This window comes from Panthera leo, chromosome C1 (genome assembly GCF_018350215.1).
Source record: "Panthera leo isolate Ple1 chromosome C1, P.leo_Ple1_pat1.1, whole genome shotgun sequence".
Lineage (NCBI taxonomy): Eukaryota > Metazoa > Chordata > Mammalia > Carnivora > Felidae > Panthera > Panthera leo.
The window spans coordinates 87,411,939-87,436,330 of NC_056686.1; the positions used below are offsets into that span (position 1 = coordinate 87,411,939).

At 33.8% G+C, this 24,392-nt stretch overlaps 1 protein-coding gene across 2 annotated transcripts in view; it reads right to left on the minus strand.

Annotated features, from left to right (window-relative positions):
* The window catches only part of COL11A1 (collagen type XI alpha 1 chain), a 233,048-nt gene that overhangs the window by 74,185 nt on the left and 134,471 nt on the right, over nucleotides 1–24,392 (minus strand). For both annotated transcript variants that reach the window (XM_042953107.1, XM_042953106.1), the window contains 10 exons: nucleotides 20,919–20,972; nucleotides 20,741–20,785; nucleotides 20,547–20,600; nucleotides 19,990–20,034; nucleotides 16,189–16,242; nucleotides 9,938–9,991; nucleotides 4,917–4,970; nucleotides 2,120–2,227; nucleotides 1,423–1,512; nucleotides 1,112–1,165 (listed from right to left, as the gene is read on the minus strand). In XM_042953107.1, the coding sequence (XP_042809041.1) occupies nucleotides 1,112–1,165; nucleotides 1,423–1,512; nucleotides 2,120–2,227; nucleotides 4,917–4,970; nucleotides 9,938–9,991; nucleotides 16,189–16,242; nucleotides 19,990–20,034; nucleotides 20,547–20,600; nucleotides 20,741–20,785; nucleotides 20,919–20,972 (612 nt within the window). The remainder of the gene's footprint in view (nucleotides 1–1,111; nucleotides 1,166–1,422; nucleotides 1,513–2,119; nucleotides 2,228–4,916; nucleotides 4,971–9,937; nucleotides 9,992–16,188; nucleotides 16,243–19,989; nucleotides 20,035–20,546; nucleotides 20,601–20,740; nucleotides 20,786–20,918; nucleotides 20,973–24,392) is intronic.

The window sequence follows — 24,392 nt, forward strand, 5'->3', positions numbered from 1 at the left end:
GAGATTTAACATTTAAGCTTGATCTTTATAGATAAGTAGAATTTTTGTCAAGTAGAAAAGGAAAAATGGGGTCTTCTGTAAGAAGGGGAAAAGTAAATAGTATACTCTCTGCAAAGTATAAAAGATCATGGTAGTTTGAGAAGCAAGAAGTTCAGTGCATTAAATTGGGTAGAATTAGATGTAGTCAATAAGGCAAATAAAATAAGCTACAGTGACTGGCACCAAGCCATGAGGATGACTTGGTCATGCTAAGGAGTCTGTTTCTGAAGGTGGCACGGGACCACAAGAGGCATTAAAGCAGAGGAATGGCACAGTGTACCGGTAATTCTAGAACCAATGGGCAAAACTGCAGAGGCTAAAGGGATGGAGTCGAAGGCATGAATGAAGACACTATTAAGCAAGGAGAGACAGGAAAGAGTCTGGACAAAGGTGGTAGCAGTGGAAATAAAGAAAAGGGACGCCTTAAAAAAACATTGGAGGGGGCACTAATATGACTTTAACATTTTGTACTAGGAAGTTGAGAGAGGATTTAAAGCCACTTCCAGCTTTTCAGACTGGTGAAATAAAATAGAGAATGAGATGAGGCCACTAAAATTGGCAATTTGGCTATTACTGGTAACCTTTCTGAGAAAAGGTAAGAACAAAGGTGAATTCATGGGAGAAAATGAAGACTGTATTCAATTGCTTTCAGAGGGATTGATCTATATCTCAAAAAAGAAAAGGTGAAGTAACAATCTGATATTTTCTCATTTTCCGGTTATTTCATAAGGTTACATTAACCTGCTTTTTAAAAGCATTGACAAAATTCAAGTCTCATCAAGTACTCACAATAAGACAAATTATGATTCATTTCCTTGGGCATTTATGAAGCAAGTTAGCTCCTTTTACCTCCTGACAGTAGCAGTGGAGTAAATATTTCCAATCGTCTAAACTCTTCTGTGTCTGCACTCATTAGCGCATGCAATTAGTAGAAATCAGGCATTGACTGATTTGATTGACGTGTGTTTATTTTCTCTCCCACACACTGTGGGATCACAGCATGAGAGTAATGAAAGAAGAGCCATAATTTGCAACCAAGGGTAGCATGGCTATTTATTATAATCATACTTACAACTGGCCCTGGTGGGCCCTGGGGACCTTCCCCTCCTTTCAGTCCAGGTGCACCCTGGGAAATGAGAATAAAAACAAAGAAAATGAATCGATGTGAATTGAATATAAATAGGGGAGGTAGGATTTCTAAAATGAAGACGTTAAGAAGTGTTTTTAGACACAAATATATATTGCTATATATATTATGATAATCAATGCTTATGCTTACATATTTCCCCTTCATTACTCATGAATCTTTACTTAGTCAAGTCCTGAGAAAAATGTTTCAATAAGCAATCTCATTCAGATGCTTTATCTATATGCTGATTATACCTGAGCTCCAGGAAGACCTCTTTCACCTGGGAAACCACGCAGTCCTGCTGGTCCGTCTTTCCCTGAGATACCTTGAGGACCGGGGTCACCCTAAAGAATATAGTACACATTAGTCACGGAGAATAATTTCTACAGGTTTCTATAAGCAAAACTGTTATTATGTCTAACCTGGAAGTAAGGCCTAAATGTTATTCAATAATGAGAATATTGTGTGGAATGCCACATACATTATAATGAACTAATCATATTTAAGAATGTACAGGGGCGCCTGGGTGGCTCAGTCGGTTGGGCGTCTGACTTTGGCTCAGGTCATGATCTCATGGTTCATGGGTTTGAGACCCGCATCAGGCTGTGTGCTGACAGGTCAGAGCCTGGAGCCTGCTTCGGATTCTGTGTCTCCCTCTCTCTCTGCCCCTCCCCTGCTCATGCTCTCTCTCTGCCCCAAAAATAAATATAAACATTAAAAAAAAAAGAATGTACATACATGGATGGCTTTATGGTAAGTGATGCTAAGTGGTCTTATGTTATTGTTCAGTCACACCTTGAAGTACAATAACTAAATATTTTACTGATATATCTTTCTGATCCATTGAAACACTGTGCTAACAGTTAGAGACCCTATGGACAAGTGATGAAAAGCTACAGTGGAAAGTAAATGGATGTTTTTAGCCAAGAAAATTCCGTAAGCATGTCATACCTTTGCACCTTCTTTTCCTGCAGCACCAGGAAGACCTTGCTCACCAGGAGGGCCGGGAGGGCCAGGATGTCCTCGTTCACCTATTGGGCCAGTCTCACCCGTTGGTCCCTAAATTGGAAATCAAAACCTCATTAGATTGTGCTTTTGTTTTTCATAAAGATAACATAAACCCCAAATAAGTACTACTCCCTTTTACAATAGTTTATTATTCTCATTTATTTTCATAATGTCCTACAAAACATATAAGAGCAGCACGGATCCAGGAGGAGTCTGAAAAGAGTAAGTGTTGTCCTTGGTAAGGATCTGAGTGTACAAGGGACATACATAGGTAAACTCAAAAAGCTATTTTCTTTGTTTAATATCAGAATTGCTTCAGAATGATGCCAGTTAAAACCACAGTTTTTAACTACAGTTTCATCCCATTCCCTCTTTTTTCATATAAGATATCAATGAGTTTAGGAGTAGAAGAAGCATTGGTACCACAGGGGTAGCTACTCAATGAATCACTGCTCGATAAGAAGCCTGAGTCCCCTGGAAACCAAACAACCAAAGTAGTTCTCCTTGGAATTTCCATGACTGGAGACCTCCCTAGAGTTAATCTATATTCATTTGACAAAATCTAGGGAATGTAGCAGGGAGATCCTGAAGGCTGTGAGTTTGGGCTGGCAGTTCCTCCCGGCCAAAAGCTATAACAAATAGCCCGCTGCCTTAAATTGCTGCAGAATGCCAAAGTGAAAAATATCAGGTCATTTATGTGTCCCCTGAGTGGTGCTGTTTGGTGGTGCTAAAGTTTAATGAGCTTTCAAGTGTAAATAGAGAATGGTGACCAGTTGCTCTCTATCTCCACTTAGAATAAAGCAAAATGAAGGATTTAAGTTAAAGGCATATAAAGAGAAAGTTTCCAGATGCCAAGGTTGTTAAACAGCGGCATGTGTTGTTGAAATTGTTTACGCATTATCATTCCCTGTTATTTTTCTAAAAATGCAACAGATTCTTTGCCTCTGGTCTTGGATACAGAGCATATCTGCCTCAACTTTGAGTGTAAATTTCTAGGTTTAAATTCTTTTATTATGTATTACTTAAAGTCCTCGATTTATCGTTAATGTGCAAATACTCCCCTGGAAAGGAACTGTTCTTGAATATCTGATCACTGGAATTTCAATAGTAAGCAATGTAAAATTGATCCTAATTTAATGGCTATCACTATTGAGAAAAATGAGCAACATGACTACAAAAAATGGAGTGAATATTAAATATTGCAATCAATATAGTTCCTAGTAAATCACTTCCTTTGTCCTAATATAAAAATTAGGCTATTGAAATAGGACATTGGATTTTCTCTCTTAAAAGAACCAATGAAGAAAACTAACTCAATGAAAATGCATCCTCAACAAAACACCTGATACTTTTATGCCTTAAAGTAGGGAGGAACAACAACAACAAAGATCTCAGAAGCCAGATGTCTACATTAGGCAGAGATGAATTTCCAAAAGGTATAAGGTCCTGAAATATTCAGGGAAGCCCCTTGATGTCTACATTCTAGTTGGATTTTAACTTCATTTATTTAATTAAAAGGAATAATTCTTTCAGTTATAGTTTTTCACAGAAAATTGCCATGAAGCCGCTTGCAGTGGAAAAAATAAGATATTTTGAAGGTAATTATTGAGGGAGTATTTTTTTTAACTAAACCTCGTAAGCAGTTAAGAGCTTGTCAGCACACACACAAAAAAGTATGCAAAAAAAAAAAAAATAATGCATACTACATTTTCTTTATAAAAGAACAAACAGCATTTCCCTTTTTTTGGGATTCATCTTTGGAATTAAATGATTAGCCAATCCAAGAATTCTTCATTTTTGCTTCTGTCACACATATTCCTAGAAAGATGATGCAGTTTTTTGTTTCTTTAGTTCCATATGTATTTGGATGTGCATGCTTGTGTGTGAGTGTGTGTGTGTGGATGCATAAAGTGCTAAGAACGAATTATAGGCTGAGAAAAAGCCATTTAATGCAATTAAAAAATTAAAACACTTATTCAACTGCTCTTGCTCTTTTGCTATAGCAGGGGTAAAATTCCAGCTGAATAAACTAAATATGTTCTGTCCATTCAATACCACTTTGTCAGAATAAATATTTTCTATTCCCACAAATTATTCCATGATTCAGTATACTGCATCAATCATTGGGACTCTTTCTGCCACCTATGTCGAAAAAGCTATTCGTCTTTGTCATTGTTTACACATATTCAAAGATTACAAACTAATATTTTATCATTGATGGAAATCATTACAAAGACAAAAATATTAAGAAACATGTAATAATGACAAATATTACAGTTTTAGGGGAAAAAAGTTGTGCTCAAAGATTTATATTATATTTGTAATATATTATACATCTAAATCTAATTTATACTCAGAAATCTGAAGTCATTTTGTAATTTGAAATTCTAGGAAAATATTATGGTTGGCCTTTCTAATAAAGCATTTTGGTAGTGTTAGTAGGTAGTACCATGGTCAGGCTTTTATGTTAACTTCATTGTGAATTTTCTGACTGAATTTTCATTATTTGCTTCATTCTCTTTTCTCTATGCATCTAACTGAAATAATCACTTCAGCTAAGCAAAGTTTGCTAAAGTTTACTTGAGATAGGCCAGTGGCATGCATTTAAATCTGGTATATAAAACATAAAGTACAACATTTTGAATCATAATAAAATGGGCAGATTTTATACAGCATAGAAAAGATGAAAATATAAATAGGAAAATAAATCTTCTTAGAGAAATAAAGTAAAGTGACATACCTGTGGTCCAACGACACCCCCTGGTCCCGGAGGGCCAGTCTTGCCTTGAAATCCCTGAGGAAAGAAAGCTAGACGTTACGAAAGCATAGATTCAAATTTGTAAGGTAACTCACATTAAAACAAAGTCACTTTTTGGTTAAAAATACTCATTATTAAATGTTTAAATATAAATTATATTCTAGTTTTCTTTGAAATTCAAAATTACCATCCTCACTATTTCACATTATAGTCCAATGATTACTTTCAATAAACTTAAAAAATTAAATAAGACATTGGGATGAAGATGAAGGAAAAACGTGTTCTTAGCCCTAATCTACCTAGTCAGAGTGAGAATTTTAACATAGCAATGTTTATGGATGAAATAAATGATGATTTAGACATTCTTTAATGTTTGTTTGTTTGTTTGTTTGTTTGTTTAGTTAGAGGAAGCAAATGGGAGAGGGGCAAAGAGAGTGGAAGAGAGAGAATCCCAAGCAGGCTCCAAACTGTCAGCTCAAAGCCTGACTCAGGGTTAGATCCCACAAACTGTGAGATCATGACCTGAGCAGAAATCCGGAGTTGGATGCCTAACTCACTGAGCCACCCAGGTGTCCCCTGGCATTCTTGAAACAGGCCACTGGCTCTGTGTACAGAGATAAATCTAAGGTCTGTCATATTAATGCATTTCTCTTTCCAGCATTCCAACGTAAAATAAAACAGGAATAGAATCAAAACAAAATAAAAACAAAAATAAAACAAAACAGGATGTAGAGTACATTTAAAAGGCAAAAGATTTATGCGATCTGAAGAGAAACCAGAGCATATGTAGAGTGCATTTATTAAAAAAAAAAAAACATTTTGCATGATTAGTAATCATTTTAGCATTTTATCAGTCTTCTTTCTTAAAATATCCCAAAATGTAGTTACAACTGTACCTTGTAAATAACGCAGTCATTAAGAGAAAATCTGGTAGATGTAAGCAGCATGTAGCCAATAAACAAAGGCTTTGAGCATATATTTTGGTGTCTATATTTCTCTAGACTCATGGGTTATTCATCCCGTATGACTGTTTTATGATTAGCAAATTTTTCTCTCATGTAAGTTAACTTACACTTAACAGTTGGAGAAGAAGCTTCAAAATACAGGGAGAAAAACTTCAGATGAAATGAATTAAAGCAAACAGTGTTTGTAAAAGTATTTATGGTAAAATGAGACTAAAAATAATAAGACCGGAAAGCAAAGGGCAGAAACTGGTAGCCCTGTGCTTATATAACAGGCAACTGATTAAATTATAATAACAAAATTTTGTAAGTAGGGAAAAGGAAAAGAAGCTGTATTTGGAATTACTTTACTTGACGTAACAGGGAAAAAAAATAGATCCCTTCTATTTTTTAAAGCCATTAATTCTTTTTTTAAATTTTTAAAACTTTAAAATTTTATTTATTTATTTATTTATTTATTTATTTATTTATTTATTATTTGTTTTTGAGAGAGAGAGAGAGAGCGAACAGGAGAGGGCAGAGAGAGAGGGAAAGAATCTTAAGCAGGTTCCACTTCCACCGTGGGGCCCTATGTGGGGCTCAATCTGATGACCATGAGATCATGACCTGAGCCGAAATCAAGAGTTGGACATTTAATGGACTGAGTCTCCCAGGCACCCCTACATCCATTAATTCCTAAGACCAACAGGGTTTGTCTTGAGATACCACTTTTAATAGCAAGACAAATTAATATAAGGAGAATATATTGTAGATTTTATTTAGTATTTTAACTTTTTTTCAAGTTATTGGTTTGGAAATTTACACACACACACACGTATATACACATATCAGCATACCTATATACATGTGTGTATGATGTGTATGTATATATACATATTTCTTTCCCATTGACAGATAACAGCTTGCTGTTCCTCTTACCGATTTGTTCACAGGGTTTATTCCCACACTCTATCTACTCCTAGATTATCTCAATAACCCTCTGGACCACTATTGTTACTTATATGTTGATGAACTCCTCTGCAACAAACTCTTCCTCAATCTCTAATCTGTGTCAAACCCTATAACTCTCTCATAAGTGCTTACTGGGCATTTCTAATTGGACCTCACACTCTCTCCTCAACTTTATATTCTCAACATGGAGCTCACTAAATGAATACTCTCCTTTGATTTTCCTCCTGTGTTCTCTTATTACTAGCAGAGAGACTAGATATCCCAGGCTTCCCTTCAGTCCTCAGACTCCGTCATTCATCCTACTGTGTCATCTTAGAACCTCTCTCAAATGCGGCTTCTTCTCTCTTGTGGAGGAGACCTGTTTTTATTCAAACTGTAGTCACCATTGTCCTTAACCACTCAGCTTTTCAGGTCAGGTTCACACACTCGTCCACTTTGGCTAGAGTCATCATCTCACTAAAGCAAATCTAATCAACTCATTATTAAGTACATATCGTGCAACATCCATTACCAACTTCTAAACAATCTGGATCTAGGCTGTCACTCTAGCTACCTCTCTGCTTTGAAAATATGTCTTAAAGTTTAGCCGTGCTGATTTTCTAACCTTTCCCTAAATAGCCCTATACCACATATTTGCATAGCCTGTTCCCTCTGTCTAGATTATAGATTACCCTTCTCCCAATTTCTGATCAGTAAATTTGACATGAAGATGTAAATGCAATTGTGAACTTCAAAAAAAAAAAATTACTCTTGCAAGTTTTTTTTAGTAACTGTGAGAACAAGAACAGTACATGAAAAAACAATTGCAATAAATAATTAATGGTGAAAATCAATTGATTAAAAATCAATGTTTAATTGGGGAAATTCTGCAAACAATGTGGAAAGGAAGAGAGATGTTAGCACATCTGAGTGGGTGACGGATTTGGGAGGAGATGGGGGACAGCATAGTGTCTATGTCTGCTCATTTAAAACATTCAGAGTATTTGCAAATATCTAATAAATGTGACACAAATAAACCATGTACAAGAAAATTTTATAGTTCACAATGGAGTGTGCTTGTTCAACATTATCATCTAATAAGACTACACTTGCCATTTAATTTTAGAATTACAAGTTAAATTATGTTTTTCAAAGTTCCTGAAAACTGAGGTCAATTTGCCACATTGCATCTGTGGTAAGACCCAAGAAAAATGTTCATTTCCATTCTGATAATCTGTAAGAGACTAAGTTAATCTTAGGATCACTGTGGGATTTGGCAGTGTGTTTTGGAGACAAATTTGGGTTGTTTCAGTATAATAGAAATTATTTCTTATTATTGCCAGTGGCCTTAAAAAGCTTTGAATTATAAAACGTCAGATGACACTTCAAGTTTTTCTTACTCGAGACAAATCTCAATATAACAAAAGAATTTCTTCTTCAAAATAAGTGACACATATACAGCAAAATATGGTTTCTCTAGATTCTGACTCTTTCTTGTACAATGCAATCCTTTGAATCCCCATCAGCACATAACAAGGTGAGAAAAAAAGGTTCCTGACCATAGTTTGATTCACTATTGCTCTTAAAAGTGGATTTGAAATCAGGAATACAATTTTCCAGAAGTAATTCTAACCTTTGTCTATAAGAAACTACTAGATGAGAACATTCATCTTAGAATCACTACTTAATATGCTATTTGTCCTCTTTGCTTAAATTTAAATGTTATATATAATATAGTTCCTTTGGATAGAAACAGAGGTCTTGATTAAATTGAAGACAAAAGGAATTTTACAATAGCCGCTCTCTAGGTATCCCTTCCCCAAAAGACATTTTGAAAACATTCTAGAGTCACTCCCATGACATAGCTACACAATGACTTAGTTAAAAATGACTGACTGCAAGATTGGAGAATACATTTGCAAATCTGAGTATGGATTCTTCATTAAAAGGTTTATTTTATGCTCCTCATGCAGATGTAATTCCCCAGAGGAAACCCAAACAATTTTACTCTTTGGTCTCACTAAATCATATTTCATCCTGCTTTTGAAATCTAAGACTTTGAAGTTTACAATCTGACTAAAATTAAGAAGTTGCTACACTAAGAATCGTTGGTTGGTGAGCAAAACTGGAATTGAGTTGCTGCTGATAGATTGTTTATCCTATGCAGAAAATCATCCTGTTTTCAGATTTGTTGCTGTGTGCGCACTCGATACAACTCCAAATATGTCTTCATGCTGGCTGCATGCCCTAAAATGACTTTGAATCACATCGTCAAAGCTGGTCTGTGCTGTGATTTCCTTAAGAAATCTGGATAAAATTAATCAATGGTGCAATCCAAGCATTGATTCCAAGGAAATGTGCTAAGCTATGATAACTTCTGATTAGACTAACATCCCAGTGCAAAAGCCAGACACATGATTTTGTAACAGTGGTAGAATAAATAAACAAACCCACCAGCAGCCTCAAACTGTGCTTAAAGTGTCAGTTTCCCCTGTCCAAATCATTGTTATTCACAGAAGTTGTTCAGACATTTATTTAATGTTATATTCCTCATAATTTTAAAATAAAATTCAGATACATTTTTTTTTTCATTTACATTTTCCTACTTGAGGTGAGAGGATGCATTTGAGATAGTTTCAACCTAATTATAGCCTTATGGTTTCAACAGAAAATATTTCATCCCTTTGTTCTACACAGAAGAATGCATTATTTGCATGGTTAAGTATAATGTATTTCTGTTAGGGAGTGGAAGGGTGATAGGGTTGGATGGAATATATCTATAAACAAATACTTCTGTAAAGGGTCAAGGTCAACAACTTTGCAGAGGTGTCCAAATGATAATGGGGTCTTCTCCCTAAACTCATCCCCAAAGTGCTATTATTGACAGTAAGGACAATCAAATCAAGTAACACCTCCATCCTTAAGTATATTCATTTGTAGCTGGATACAAATTTGGGTCTTTCTCTATATATATAAAATAAAATTTCAATGAAAATAATTTCTCCATTGCCCCTAACCTAGTAAAGGAGCTATTAATAATAAAGTAGCTTTCTGTGAGATGATGAGGAGCCAGGGATGGAAAATTTCAGTCAAAAGAATGGGGTCACTTACAGTCTCTCCACGTTGTCCAGGGTGTCCTGGCAGGCCATCCTTCCCAGGTGGTCCCTGAAATCAAAAATATTAAACACCATATGTCACAAATATTTATTGAACTGTTTTATAGTTTAAATGTATATGTGGGACAATCTTATCATCATATTTTCATTATATATATTTCGATGTTCTGTTGATTTTACATACAGTAGTATGTGTGTATATCTCTTTGGGGGTAATTCTATCTGTAACTGTGACCAAGAGAAAACTGTAATTCCAATATGAACATTTTACATTTAAATGATTTCATTAGCATCTGTTTTTTTAAAAAAACATTCATATAGATTTTTAAAATTTTTCCAAAAGGTTAATTCTTCAGTACTTGACAAATGAACATTTTCCCCTCTTTTTGGTGCTCTGTTTGTAATTCGATTTCCTGTGCATCAAGATTTGTACAATAGAAAGATAGTGTCCTCTAGTGGTGGTCTGAGCTTCTACCTGATAAGAATGAAACTTCCAAACAAATTACACTCTGTCTCTCAATTTCTTCAAGTAAAGGAAACAGGGTAAGGTTTGCTCAATTTTACGTGTCATTGGGGCCAAATTTTCCCAGTTGGTTTTCTTAAATATCATCCTGAACACATCATTTTTATTAAGCACTGGACAGCACATCTACCATGTTATCACTTTCTCTAAGGGATGCTGTCTGTGTCATGACCAAAGAAATAAATGGAGCAATTAACTAAGTACTTAAAGCAAACAACTCTGTGTGGTTCCTGTGTTTTAGATACTTAGAAGAAATAGATTGCTTCTTTAGTCTGCATTATGGATCGTTCACCCTACTCAGAAACCATTAAGTATTGGGGTCAGATTTCAAAACAGATTTAATAGGTATAGGCGGAAATATTCTCACCCTCTGGAGGAATGAAAGAAATGATCATTTTAATAACTTTTTAAATTTTTTTGACATTTATTTATTTTTAAGAGACACAGAGAGAGCATGAGCAGGAGAGGGGCAGAGAGAGAGAGGGAGCACAGAATCCAAAGCAGGCTCCAGGCTCTGAGCTGTCAGCACAGACCCTAACATGGGGCTTGAACCCACAGACCGCAAGATCATGACCTGAGCCGGTCGGGCACTTAACCAACTGAGCCACCCGGGCGCCCCTATTTTAATAACTTTTTAAATGGTAACAGACATACCTCTCACTGTATGTTAATTATTTAAATAAATCTATCTTAAAAATAGATTATTTACAAAACTCTATTTTCAAATTATCAATGCTTTTTAATGCTGAGTTAGAAAAAAGGTTTGTTTCAAACCATAAGAGACTCTTAAATACTGAGAACAAACTGAGGGTTGATGGGGGGTGCGTAGGGAAGAGGGGAAAGTGGGTGATGGGCATTGAGGAGGGCACCTGTTGCGATGAACACTGGGTGTTTATGGAAACCAATTTGACAATAAATTATATTTAATATTAAAAAAATGAGATTCTTTTCACTGATGGCTTTGTTCCCCAGGAGTAAGACTTTTTTCTACATTGGCTGTAACACCTCAGGAGGAAGGCTTCCTGACGGTACCAGCTCTGTCCCTGATCTCATCTTTATTGACACACTGGTTGCCATGTGAATTAGCAGCTCTAGTTAATGACTGTTATTATGACATTTCACAAGATTATTGTTCGCTCAGTGATTTGCTCATGTCTCCCAGGATCACCTGAGTGATTCCAGTGCCATCCTCCGAAAAGACCAAAACTGGAATGCTTTTAACCAAGGCCCGAAAACATTTTCGGCCATCATTTAAACATTTCTTCTTTCAAAGCCATATATTACAGATCTATGTCTTAGGCACTATGTGTACAGTAATCTAAGATTTAGCTTTGCCCTCCGATTAAAGGTGAAACGCAGAAATAAGTAGTTAATTGCTAGTAGACTTCATGCAGGTTCAGTATTTCAAAACAGTAAATAAGGACACATTTTGTACTTTATTATTATTTTGATACATATAGGAATAAATGTGCTGCCAATTGGGGGAACTAGTAAAAGTTTTAAATAAAGACACAGAGAGTGACCACTAAAGGATAATAAATATGTAGCAGGCTTTTCCCCCGCCCATACTAAAATGCCTCTCAAATTATGTGCTTTGCCATCAGCACAAGCCATTTATATGTTTTCTTACAAATCTGTAAGTATAAATGTTCACTATCTTATATTTGCTAGTTTGAGACATATAGATTATACTTTTATTGCAAAATATTATAACCTTTTAAAACTGTTAAATTTGATCTTAGATCAAAATGACATCGCCTAGGGGTGACTGCAACACGATTTTTAATGGCTTTCCTACATATCCTGAGGGAACAGTGTTAACAGACTACATAAAACATTCATATCATCATTTTTCTTTAAGTATATATTCCAAATATTAAGTGATTAATTCTAAATAATCATAATGGCTCAATAGTCTATCCAATAAAAGAAAGTGGATTAACTACTCATGGCATTAATTTTAAAATCATAATTTTATTGGTCAAAAAACACTGCCCCTTTGATGTTGTTGAAGGGCAGTGGCAACAAATGTATCTAAATGAGGGTGTGCATATACAGCAAGGCAATCTGTGAAAAGACACTTACTAAATAAATGTTAAGGCTATTTTTTTTTACCTCCCATTGGCAAGGAGTTTTGATTTTTTGTCTTCTATAAATAGACTGTATCTTATAATAGTTATAAGTCTTAATCACCTCAAGTTAAAATTTTTCTTAAATGGAGTAACTATATGCTGACATTGGCATGAGGTTAACAGACTCTAAACATGAACATTTTAAGCACTCAATAAATAACATTTGTGAATGTATATCTATATAAATTTATATATAAAAACATATGCACATTTTCTGATTACAATGAAGATGAACCAATTAATACACAGGAAAAGAAGCTTGGCTCTATCCCTCCACTCAATTTCTTCCTTCCATATCCAAGAGATGAAGGCATTTCTGTCCTAAAAATGTTATAAAACTGCATACCAGAGAAATAATAGGTACTTTTATTTCATGCTCTAATGTTTCACTTGACAGAGAAACAGTGTATAAAAATCATTTTGTTTAGCAGTGAAAGCAATGTTCCTGAATAGTGTCATGTCTCTCCAACTAGATGGCATGCTTCTCAAGTGTAGGCATTTATTACACTTTTAATGCTTCTTAGAGACAAAATGCATGCTTGATTAATGGCTCAAAACTTGTTGAAAGATACATGAGAGAATGAACTGAAAAAGTCTGAGGAAAAATGGGTCAAATGGCTTTCCTTGACAAAAAAATTACATTATATGAAGGAAACAATTCTTAGCAATCTGTGCAATCTGTGCAAATATAAACGGTATGATAATGTGGAAGTTATACATATCACTGGATTTTATGTTGCTAAACAATGATCTATGCATGCACATGGCTTCAAAATACTTATGAAAAACGTCTTATGTATGAAATCATTTCTTGGAACTGTATTTTCACTTCTCTACATGTGAAACGTTGCATGACAATATTACATTTGGAACGCAACTGAGATAGTGGGTAAACAACATTATATACAAGTAGTATCAATCTTACCCTGTATTTAATACTAGCTCTTTACATTAATCCTTTCATAATACTATAATACAGATAACAATCCTTTCTTGATGTGTTCACAGTAATAAAGCAAAACCGTTAGAATAATATTTCAAACAGTGTCTAAAATTATTGCAAAAAATAAGAGATTGCTTCAACTTTTAATATTTACTTTAAGCCAGTATTTTGTTGGAGAACAAACTGAGGGTTGCTGGAGGGGTGTTGGATGGGGAGATAGACTGAATGGGTGATGGGCATTATGGAGGGCACTTGTTGGGATGAGCACTGGATGTTATATGTAAGTGATGAATCACTAAATTCTAACCCTGAAACCATCATTCACTATATGTTAACTAACTTGGATTTAAATAAAATAAAATAAAAAAAAGTTGCTTTTAATGATAAATAATTCATTTTTAAACCTGTGAGCTAAAGTCAAATGTGAAAGTTATCAGGAAATAGAGGGTTATTTAAACTCAATAAGAAGTTGGAGACCATATGCATTTAGTTATAAATTATTTTCAACATGCTTGAAAGTATAATGTAACCAGATGCAACATTTATTTAAAATTTTAACATCTTAATTCAGAATTTTCCAAATTGTTCCTTTATACAAGACTACTATTGGACTATATTTGGTTAACTATAATTATTAGAAAATAGAGAACTGGAATATACAATTTTTTTGAAATACTGGCATATACAAATAGTCTCACATTTCTTCATACAGGATGCATGCTGTGGTTTTGTCAAAAAGACTCAGTTCAAAATCAATTTAGAACATTCAGTCAAAAAATATATATCAGTGAGCCTCTAAATGAAAATATCCAGGATGCGAGTAAAACTATTAGTAATGATTTAGTTATTTGTATCATTATAATGAAAAAACATTTGGTTCTCAAATTATTAACTGAAAATTTAGCTATACTTTGTTTCCTGCTGAGTAAATCATATTCAAACTATGTTGGTTATATTTTCAGCCAAAATAATTTTGAGCTTTGTTACTTAAAATATGGCCTAGGAGCACAGTATTGGCATCACCTGGACCTTTGTTAGTAACTTCAAGACTCATGACTCACTCCAGGCCTACTGAATCAAATCTACATTTTTTTTAATGTTTATTTATTTTTGAGAGAGAGAGAGAAAGAGCATGAGCAGGGAAGGAGCAGAGACAGAGAGAGGGAGACATAGAATCTGAAGCAGGCTCCAGGCTCTGAGCTATCAGCGCAGAGTCCAATGCAAAGCTCGAATCCATGAGCTGTGACATCATGACCTGAGCTGAAGTCAGATAATTAACCGACTGAGCCACCCAGATGCCCCCAAATCTACATTTTTACCAAGATACCAAAATAATTTGTATGCACATTAAAGTTTAGACAGCATTGTCAAATGTAGACTAGAAGAGTGGCTCACAAACTTTAGCATGCATCAGAACTATCTGGAGAATTTGTTAAACAGACTGGGCCCCTCTCTTAGAGTTCTGAGTTAGCTGAGTGATGTAGGGAGAAGACTGTATGTCTAACAAACCCCAGGTAGTACTGATGTTCTGGTCCAAGGACCACACTTTGAGAACAACTTCCTTAGACATGTGGGTGCTATGGCCTGTAAGTTCGTATTGAAATTCATATTGAAATGCCTAATTCATGATGTTGAAATCCTAACCCTCAGAGGCAATGTTAGTAAGTTGGGCCATGGGTAGGTGTTTAAGTCATGAAGGTAGAACCCTCATAAATGAGATCAGTGACTTAAGAAAGAGACTCCAAAAGCTTCCTAGCCCCTTCTGCCCTGTTACCTGAAAGAGGGCCCCCACCTGACCATGCTGGCTCCCTGAGCTAGAACTTCTGGCATCTAGAACTGTGCAAAATAAACTTCTGTTGTTTATAAGCTATCTAGTCTCTGTGGGTAAACAACATTGTGTGCTTTGTTTGTTTGCTTGTTTGCTTGTTTTTTGTTATAGCAGCCAGAATGGACTAAACCAGTGATTAAGTTGATTCTAGTTCTCATAAATAAACTGAGTAGGTTACTAAGAAAAGAAAAATAAAACAACTGAGCAATGAGCATGTCTGATATTCCCATATACATTTAAGTGTGGAAATAAAGGATTTCCATTAACTTTGTGAAGATACTTGAATGAGCAAATTTTATAAAAGGGATATAATTCAGAAAGGATTGTCATTATTTTTTTTAAAAGCACGGATTATAGACAAAAATAATAAATACAAATAAACAAATTACAATGAAATGTAAGTAATGTCAGAATGCCAGAGAATGTTTAGGAAGTGATATTTTGAAGGATACATTGGATGATGGAAGACAAAAGAGAAGTTCTGATGTAACAAATATTTAAGATTCAGTAACAATTTTTAATGCCATTAGTAATATGCACTGCAGTGGAGGAGTATTTGAGAGAATAACATCCAGGTTGTTCCTGTCTTTAATGTACTTTGCAAGAATCTTTATGAAGATCTATTTGGGTTATATCAGAAACATTCAATAAACGTCATAAATTGAAAAATGTACATTCTTTGACGTCACCAATTGCAATTTATTTTTATTAGAATTTTCGTCAATATTTGCATCTAAAAATTACTTAAAATATAAACTGTGACTCTTGAAAATTTGAAAACATTGTCAAATGAAGAAATAAAGAAAAACCTGGTACTTACAGGAGGACCTTTAGGTCCAGGGAATCCAACTGGACCCTGAGGTCCTTGAGGGCCCTGAAAATAAAAAGCAGTGGAGAAATTTAAGAATATGCCTTAAAAGATACATCTTTATACTTTACAGTTTATTTCTACAGATGAAACACAATATAGCATACAGCTTCTTCATCATCATGACAGAACTACAGTAATGTAACAAGATAATGTAAGCTAATCTAAAAGTTAAATGCATGATTTTTCACCTTATTCAGTACTCAAAACCGCACACCAATGGCCTTAAATCATGAGCACTATGAATATTTAGAATTCATAATAAAGTGAGCAGAACATAGATGTATCAAGAAGCTCCATACTTTTAACATTAGTTGGAAACATCCTTGGGACAGAATAATTCAATTCCCTAGCCACCCCCAAAAAATTATTTTTAAAATTGACTCTATAAATGTTCTGATTCCAGTCATATAAAAGTAAAGGAAAAAATAAGTGACTAATTCAGAAAGACCTTTAACTAATTTCTATATTTAAAATGTATTTTGGAAGATGCCAATATCTCATTTTACTCATATATAAAATTCTTTTGTAGATCAGAGAAAAAACGCTTTATTGTATTATTTTTCTCATTAACATTCAATCTAAAAATACATTTATAATATTGTTTTAACCTAATCTTTAATCAACCTTATTATTCAATACTTATATTTATATAAATTTAAAATGCAGTAAATAGACCCTATTATAGTGACAGCAAAATAATTGGTGAAGATAATCCTTTATGTTCCCAGAACATAATAATTACATTTCCAAAAGAAATATATATATATATATATATATATATATATATATATAGGAACATAATATAAATAGATTTCTTAAATAACTCAACTAGAATAGGATTTATTTATATTTAAATAAAAAATGAAGTTTGCTAAAATTGGTCTTTAATTTTGTTATCATTTTTAAGCCAATGCTAGTTCAGAAATCAGCACAAATTATTGCTATTACCAGCATCTTATCTTAAAATCAAAAAGAAACTTCAAAGTTCAATATGTCATTAAAAAAATAGATATCACAGTGTAATTACCAAAAACACTGGGCAACCTTTGGGACTTACAAATTTTAGTACTCTCATTGAAGTATGAAACTATCATTCTTAAATATATATCATAATAACTTAATATTATCAACAAAGTTTTATTTTAAATATAAAATATTAGGGGGTTCTGGGGTAGCTCAGTCGGCTAAGCATCCGACTTCGGGTCAGGTCATGATCTCACAGTTTGTGAGCACCACATTGGGCTCTGTGCTGACAGGTCAGAGCCTGAAGCCTGCTTCAGATTCTATGTCTGTCTGTCTGTCTGTCTCTCTCTCTCTCTCATTGCTCCTTCCCTGCTTATGCTCTGTCTCTCTCTGTCTCTCAAAATTAAACATTTAAAACAATTTTAAATATAAAAATTTTTAAATATTATTTTTTTTAGGCTATGTAGCAAGCTCTATTTTTCTAATTCCTTAATATGTAGTTTCTTTGCCTTCTAAATTTCTGCTCCTTTTCAACCAAAATTTGATTTTGGATTTAAATTTCTTTAAGGAAAAAAAAAATTCAAAAATCACTTCTCTACAGAATACACAGAAGAAAAAGTGGACCTGTATAAAATTCCACAAGAAAGTGTTGACATAGTCCTTCCATATTAATGAAAATAGTTTCCAGGTGATGTGGAAAATACATACTCAGTGTAAAGACAGTGTTGGAACCCAGTAAGTGTTGCCAGATAAAAACCAAGTGCCTAGTGAAATTTGAATTTGAGATAAATAATGAATAATAATATTTCCCAATATTGCAAAGGACATACTTATACCACAAACTATTCTGTTGTTCATGTAAAAATTCAAATTTAATTGGGTGTCTTAAGTCTTTTTATTTTATTTCATTTTTTATTGTTGTTTTTTGGCTTTTGCTAAATCTGGTAATCTTAGAACAACTAAAAGCTGTCTTAACTAAGTCTTTAATAATAGGCATCCATGATCCGCAAATCACGAGTATGAGGAATTATTATATTTAAGCTGCAGAGTATCCTAATTAGTAAATATATAATAGTATATATTTAAAATATCCTACAACATGTACATAATATGTACATATAATACTATATATATATATATATATATATATATATATATATATATATATATATATATTTATAAGCAAATATATTGTTAAAGAAGTCCATTGAAATGGGCAAAAATAGGTATTTCCATTTCTAGTTCAATAGTACTATAAAACTCTCCCCCTAAACTTCCCAAGTCATTTATTTTAAAGAAAATATTTGGTAATATCATTTCTATCATTCTTCAACTATGCCTAAGACATAACCAAATAGTTTATGATACATAAAATTCTTTGGAGAAAATGAGGATATGTTAGGGAGAAAAGGTTTCATCAACTATGCAGAATATAGGAAGTATGTCCTGTATATTTAAAATGTATGAATGCTATTTAAAAATGGTTTCCAGCTTACTTAATTTTTTTTATAATAACCTCTACTTTAAGCTTCAAAATACACTTTCCTTACTCTCAAAGTATTTTTACAATTACGAGTAATCATGCTGTTGGGTCACACTGTTATGTTCCAAAATTGTGAATATATATGGTTGATCATGACATTTTGGAATGCAGAAACAAAATATGAAAGAAAAATAGTTTATGCTTTAAAAACAAAACTCCTAGTTTTGCTATAATTTGTCAAGTGGTTCTATTCCATTTAATGATTTAGCTATTTTAATTAAATTGCATCTTCTTATTAAAATTATTTTGACCATCAAATTTTTAAAATGTGTATGTTATTTATGATTTTAAAATGTACAGGATAGACTTAATTTGGGAATAGTTCATCAATAGTGAGAGATATTTAGCAAGAAAGTTTGCTTTAATTAAATATGAACCAAAGCTTTGAAACAACTATAATTAAATGTTTATTCTTACGTCTTATCTACTGACATTTCTGTCACAAACAGAAACTTCATTCCAAAAAATTACTTATTCTCAGTTTTAAGTGACATATCATGGGGTATTTCAGTTTTCTCTTTGTGAAACATCTATTATAAATTTCAAATAATAATACACAAAAATATATTACTATAACTGCATAATACTAAACATTGTTATAGAATATTCAGAAAGGAGTCTAATTTCTTTAACAGTAATATAGATTGAATATTTAAAATTCAAGAAGATCACTTTCAAAAACTCTGGCTACAAAAATGCTTTATTTTGCCAAAAGGAAACAAATAAAGGGCATGCTTACTCATGTATATTTAGCTTTATTTTATATCAATTGAAAATCAATTTACTAAATAGTTTTTCTATTTACTGGAATAGATGTTTTATCTTGATTTGAATGTATATCGATTCTGACTTAATGGCTACTGGGAGCTTGCCTTTTACCAGCATAATGTTGCTTCCAGCTCTATGGACAAAATGAATATCAACAGGGAACACAGGAGGACTGAAGGAGAAGGCATAGGTGTCATATGGATATTCAAAAAAATTTTATTTGGCTTGAGTTTGAGAGACATCATAGGGCAATTATGCACATTATTTCTCTCATTTCTATAACAAAATTGGTAGCACATAAGTGATTAAGATTTTTTAAGAAGTAAATTAAAAAATAAGAACTTTTAAATTCTGAATAGATTTTGCAAATTTCTGTGTACATGTATTTGCAGACACATGTACTTTTTCCCAGAAATTTAAATACTTGCAAAATATTAATATTTATTTTATGTTACTGTATCCTGTATCATACGTACTCTTTCACCAGGAGGGCCAGGAGGGCCATCACCACCTGAAGTACCCTATCAAAAATAAAAAAAGAAAAGAGAAAAAAAGAAAAATCACTTTTGATTCCTTCTGATAGCATTTGTCCTCTGGAAGAGGAACTTACAGCAAACGCAAATAGAATACTTCTTTTTTTTTTAATACAATTTATTGTCAAATTAGCTAACACACTGTAGAGTATACAGTGTGCTTTTGGCTTCGGGAGTAGATTCCCATGATTCATCGCTTACAACACCCAGTGCTCATCCCAACAAGTGCCTCCTCAATGCCCATCACCCATTTTCCCCTCTTCCCTGCCCCTCACATCATTCCTCAGTTTGTTCTCTGTATTTAAGAGTCTCTTATGGTTTGCCTCCCTCTCTCTTTGTAACTATTTTTTTCTCTTCCCTTCCCTCATGGTCTTCTGCTAAGTTTCTCAAATTCCACACATGAGTGAGAACATATGATAACTGTCTTTCTCTGACTGACTTACTTCACTTAGCATAATACCCTCCAGTTCTATCCATGATAGAACAAGTACTTCTAATACCTTTGGACCAGGTTTCCCCGTGGGACCTCTCGCACCTCTTGAACCTCGAGGACCCTGCATACGAGAGCAAAAGATGAAACCGATCGAGTGTCAGGCACACCCCAAAGCACAGAATCTGTTTTTATTTTTGAAGAAACTTATCTTGAAACATTAAATCCAAAATGAAAATTATTATTTTAAATAAAGCCACCCACCGTTGGGCCACGTTGACCCCGAGGTCCTGGTTTGCCAGCTACACCCTGCCAAAGACAGTTCAAACAGTTTCAGTAGGCAGCATATCACAGCGAATCATGAGTCTGGTGCTGAAAGACAGGTACTCATGCAAGAACATTTGTATGAGATAGTCCAGGACAATAGACTTCTATACCATACCCGTGCACCTTTCTCTCCATTGGCACCTGGAAACCCAGGAAATCCAGTGGAACCCTACAAAAATAAAAATAATAAACAATGAGTATGGTAACTAACGTTTTTATTTATTTATTTATTTTTTTAATGTTTTATTTATTTTTGAGACAGGGAGAGACAGAGCATGAACGGGGGAGGGTCAGAGAGAGGGAGACACAGAATCCGAAGCAGGCTCCAGGCTCTGAGCCATCAGCCCGGAGCCCGACGCGGGGCTCGAACTCACGTTTCGCGAGATCGTGACCTGAGCTGAAGTCGGCCGCTTAACCGACTGAGCCACCCAGGTGCCCCATGGTAACTAACGTTTTTAGACACAAGCTGCAGGCCTTTAGGAAAATGAACTTACAGTAACATCTGAAATCCTGGAAGCAGTGAAAGCATGAATTGATAAAATACATTTTAGTTTTTCACTTTAAAATAATGAACCAAATATCATTTCTCATATTAGAAAATAGCAATTAGAGAACACTATATAAAATAATTTTGACTTACAATTCTACACACTTGCTTCAACTTGGAAGAAAAATCTTATTTTTCATGAGCATGAATAAATATTAAAATAAGAATTTTATAAAAATTTTCCTAAATTAACATTGTTGTATTTATATATTTGAAACTTTTAATTTAATATTTTTACACCTTTAGAATTGAATCAAATCATAAAGGCTAAAGATCTTCTTCCACCTTTCTGCTTGATGTTTGAATGTGGTTAAACCTAGCTGAGAGTTTAAGTCAGGCAGTCCAGCATTAAAGTCCTGTTTTTGGAATTCCAAAGGCATAAATTCATAACTTATGTTTATCATACATTCACCTAAGTTGGGTACATTACTTATCCTCTCCAAGCATAGTTTTTCTGCAAAATGAGGACACTCACCCACATCTTATAGGTACTTTGACTTTGTGGGCGATTAGAATAAAGGAAGGCAAGGTATACAAATGATAATGATAGATAACAATAAGTATTGGTTGTTTAAAGGTGTAATAGGCACAGTGAAAGCATCATACTTCATCCACAGTCACATTTTACAGATGGAATATAATATAGTCCCCCATTTCATCTTGTGCATATTCCACATTTTTATCTGTTTACAGATTCCTTTGAACATGACTGTGACTGGTTTGCTTTATCGTATCATGAAACAGAACAGATTAAAGTTCAGATCTTTTCTCCTCAATGTGCTAACTATGAGACTTTGGAAAGTGTGTGCTTCCAAATACTCACTTTTCCTATTCAGACCACTTTATGAATTAAATGCAATAATGTATAAAATATCCAGCAGAGTAGTAGACATTCAGATTTTACATACTTTCCCATGTGTTAAGGGAGATATAACAAAACCTTCCTTTGACTTGAATATATTTCTTGCTTTTCTTTCTATTCATTTGGATTAAATTATCCCTAAAATAATATTTATCTAAGTGATGTGTCCCCTCCATTTCATGATAATTCAGAGTAATTCCTAATAATGTGGATTGTCAAATCCCACTGCAGATTTCTCTCTCTAGCAGAAGGACCCAGGAATCTGCATCTTTAACAATTCCTCCAGGTGATGTATATAATAGATACCAATGTATATTTCCTCCAGGAGAAAGTTGTATGTGAAGCCTTATGGGAGCTGATGGCCAAAACAATCATCCATTGTATGCACTGCGGAGCTTCTTTTTATGACTCATTTCCCAATATATTCTAATTCATGTCTATAGAGGTTACTATGTGATTCACCTGAGGACAATTGTTAGGACATGTAATATTCACATAATGGGGAAATAATGTCTGCAAATTATGTTTTTTGAAGGGCTTTCAAAGCCTTTTTCTCTATGGAGAATGAGAAGTTAGATCTGGTACAGGATTACTATGGGACTACTCTAGGAATTTGACAAGTGAGTAAAATCCAATATGGAAATAACCTACTCTACCAGATTTTATCTGTGAACAAATATTCATTTCTGTCTTGGATAGAATAGATAACTAATCACATTTGTAGAGACTCCATTCAAACAAATTGCTCTATGCATCAATTTTATTGTTATAAAATTTATTTTCTTATGTAAGTTTCTGCTCTAGGCAATTTATGAGAAAAAAACAAAAATGCCCAATCCATCAACTAAATAGTTTGTAATATAAAGGCATATTCTTCTTCTTTTCTCACATAAGGAGTTATCACCAAAATATAAAATTTCCATGATAGGTTTTGACTTTATTTTATTTTTAATGTTTATTCATTTTTGAGAGAGAGAGAGAGAAAGAGAGAGAGTGAGAGCGAGCAGGGGAGGGGCAGAAAGAGAGAGAGAGAGAGAGAGGGAGACACAGAATCTGAAGCAGGCTCCAGGCTCTGAGCTGTCAGCACAGAGCCCAGTGAGGGGCTTGAACTCATGAACTGTGAGATCATGACCTGAGCTGAAGTAGGACGCTTAACCAACTGGGCCATGCAGGCACCTCAGGCATTATAGGTTTTTAAATGGAAAAAACAAACAGCAAATGAAAGGCTGAAAAGTCAAAGATTAATGGTAAAATTGGCTCACCAATTGTGAAACTTTCAAAATTATTTGAATGCTGTTTTAAATATAAAGAATCCTACATTAAAACAGATTTACTTTTTGAAGTAGTGATCTATCTTTTTATAGTACCAATGATGGTGCAACTTTCAAATACCCATTGTGATTTACATTGCTAGTAAGATATTAAATAAATTATATGTCTAACTATAGTCCTTAAACTGCTTAAGAGATTAGCAGTTGAATTTCACTTTTAGTACAATATAGATTTAAATCTATTCAAAATTCATTAGCTTCCACATAGGAAAAAAATGTGAAGATATCTTTGATCTTTGATGAGACCATTATTTTTTGTTTTAGAACTCAGAAACATTAATCATTTTTGATCATAAAAACAGTTATTGTGAAGAACACTAATATTAAAAAATAAAAACCAAGGTTTCAGACATTTTGGTTAAGGAGTAAAGAAAAATGTTTGATTTCTCTAGGAAGAAACATTTCTCTCCAGTCACTCTGGTGCATTTTGTTAATAAAAATAACTCAAAGAATATTGAACAGAGTATTGTCATAGGAAAAACAGAAGGAAATAAGAATGTCAAATAAAAGAATATTGTGCTAAGCCTTCAAGTAATATGATAGTTTTCTGTTTTTAAATCAAAACACCACAATTGCAATTCAACTTCCTAATTATATCAAGAACTCATCAAGCAATCTAATGATAGCGTAAGGTTGTGGGTTTTGCAGTGAATGTTGTTTTTGTTTTTGTTTTTTTCCACTCATAATACTTGTGAAAATGCTTGACATTTGAAAGGAAGGTAGCTAAGAGACAGGGCAGTGTATTAGAGACAATATCTAAAAGGTGAAACTTACTAATAAGCATTCTAAATGTAGCTAGAAACCTTTAAATGATGCATGTGTTATTTTTAAGTCACAGACAAAAAGCTC